The sequence below is a fragment of the Cannabis sativa genome, chromosome 8 (genome assembly GCF_029168945.1).
Source record: "Cannabis sativa cultivar Pink pepper isolate KNU-18-1 chromosome 8, ASM2916894v1, whole genome shotgun sequence".
Taxonomy (NCBI): domain Eukaryota; kingdom Viridiplantae; phylum Streptophyta; class Magnoliopsida; order Rosales; family Cannabaceae; genus Cannabis; species Cannabis sativa.
Window position 1 is genome coordinate 16588247 of NC_083608.1, and position 2296 is coordinate 16590542.

Sequence of the window (2296 nt, forward strand, 5' to 3'; positions counted from 1 at the left end):
AATTAGCCATGATAATTGTAGACTCAAATACTTAATTGAGAAACTACTTAAGATTAGTTTAAGCGGTCATAAGAGAGAGTGCGTGTGTATTTGAGGTTCTGAATTCGAGTCCCAAATTATACATAGTTATAATATGTAAACATTTAAATGAAATATCACTACTAGTGTAATTTAATATCGAGCATCACTTATTTTATTTTAATAAAAATTATAAAAAATTACTAACTAATTATAAGACGCTACTTTATAATAATATTAGGCACGTTAATATCTTATAACAATATTATACTTACTTCCATGAATAATAATACAATTAGTGCCGCTCTAAGCATTTCTCTTATTTTATTCATTATAAAATCAAGTAAAACAAAGTCAAAGGATGACCATTGTTGAGACATTCTCCCCACTCAAACATTCCAAATTTAAACCCTTCTCCACTCTGTTTTCTCATTAATCCAAAAAACTCATGAAAGAACAACTTTCTCCTTAGACCTTTCTATCTCTCCATTTCAAAAAACATCTATATGAAAGTATAGAAAGAAAGAAAGAATAATGTTGGGGAAGAAGATAGTGAGTTTCAAAAAACTAGCAAAGAAAGTGAAAATCATGGGGAGAGGAGGTGGTGAGAAAGAGGGGTCGTCATCATCATCATCATCATCATCATCACCATTTTCATTATCATCAGAGTATCATGAGAGTTTGCTTAGAGAATTTGAAGAAGAAGAAGAAGAAGATGAAATCCCAACTGGGTTTTTGGCTGTTTATGTTGGAGAAGAGAGGCAAAGGTTTGTGGTTCCCACAACCTTTCTATCTCACCCTCTCTTCAAGATGCTGTTAGAGAAGGCCTATGAGGAGTTTGGTTTTCAGCAAAGGAATGGGCTTGTTGTTCCTTGCAGTGTCTCTTCTTTTCGAGATGTTGTTAATGCTGTCCAATGTAGTAATGGTATGTTTGATTTTGGCAAACTTGTTGAGGAGCTTCTTTAATTAGTATTGTATGGATTAATTTCTCTTATGTTTAAATGGGATTGTGTGTATATAGGATAGAGCCTTTATGAGTGTCTTTTTCCTTTTTTCCTCAACGACATGTATAGAGAAATGTACTAAGCGTGATCAATTTCGATGTTATTCCAACTTGGAGAACAATTTAGTTGATTTGGTCTCTTGGCACAAAAAAAACTTATGAGTTCTTATGTTAGGAGCAATAGGTAATAGGGGAAGTAGATTGTGATCTGTCTAACTTCTTTGTATAATACAAGTTCGGCTTCTTTTAGATGAAATTGATATTGAAGTGATAGAAGTTCAAATGTCTCTAAAAACTACTCCATTGAAGCAATCTATTTTGTTGCTTGTTTGACCTCACCAATAATATTTGTTGATTAATTAAATTATGTAACTTTGTCTAATATAGGCAAGCAAAAAAGTCCACATAAGCTTTGATTCTATTTCCACATAAAGAGCATCTTTTATAAGTACCAAAAGTATATTATCACAATTTATTTTTGAATAATTAACAATTGTACCTTTAAAACTTTTTACACTATTAGGTTGTGGACTTTAAAATATACGTCTTCTTAATAATATTCATTAAAATGTAACTTTAATATTAATTTAGTCCTTCCATCATACTATATTCAATTATTTGTAAAATGAGTGATATAAAGGGTAGTAGTTGACAAATAAATATAAATTATATAATTTTTACTATTTTCACATCAATGAATGTTAGAATATAAGATTTTTTCTTTTTTATAAGAATTAATATTTTTATTTTTAGTTTTTTAGCTATTATGGTATAAAATGTGAAAAGTAAATAATTTGTATCTATATATCAATTATCATCTATTGTGTCACTCATTTCACAAAAAAAAAAAAAAAAAATCAATAGAATGTGATGGAATGTTAATGTAAAAGTTGTATAACTTAAGAGACACAACTTAAAAGTGTAAAAAATTCAGGGAACAAAAATACTAATTATTCTTTATTTTTTATTTTCTCTTTCATTCTAAGATTTAATAATTTTCTACAAAACATACTCCAATAGTGGGCAACTCTAAAATTTGTCAAAGGTGCACATTTTTTTTTTCGAGCTTATGAGAAGAAAGAAAGAAAGAATGAAGAACAGAGAACCAGAGCAAGAATTTGTTATTTCTGTTATGATTAAATGTTTACAAATGAGAAAATGAGCTTATACAGCTCTGTTCATACAAAGTAAATCAGTTGGAGAATTAACCAACTATTAACAGAATGATTAGCTACATAATCAAGATTAACAACCCAATAACTAATCCTAACTAAC

At 28.9% G+C, this 2296-nt stretch overlaps 1 protein-coding gene across 1 annotated transcript; it reads left to right on the forward strand.

Annotated features, from left to right (window-relative positions):
- Positions 1 to 329: 329 nt before the first annotated feature.
- LOC115698991 (protein SMALL AUXIN UP-REGULATED RNA 12) lies at positions 330 to 1058 on the forward strand. The gene has a single exon (XM_030626202.2). It carries the CDS (start codon positions 553 to 555, stop codon positions 982 to 984), a length of 432 nt encoding a protein of 143 aa, XP_030482062.2. The 5' UTR covers positions 330 to 552; the 3' UTR covers positions 985 to 1058.
- The last annotated feature ends 1238 nt before the right edge of the window (positions 1059 to 2296 follow it).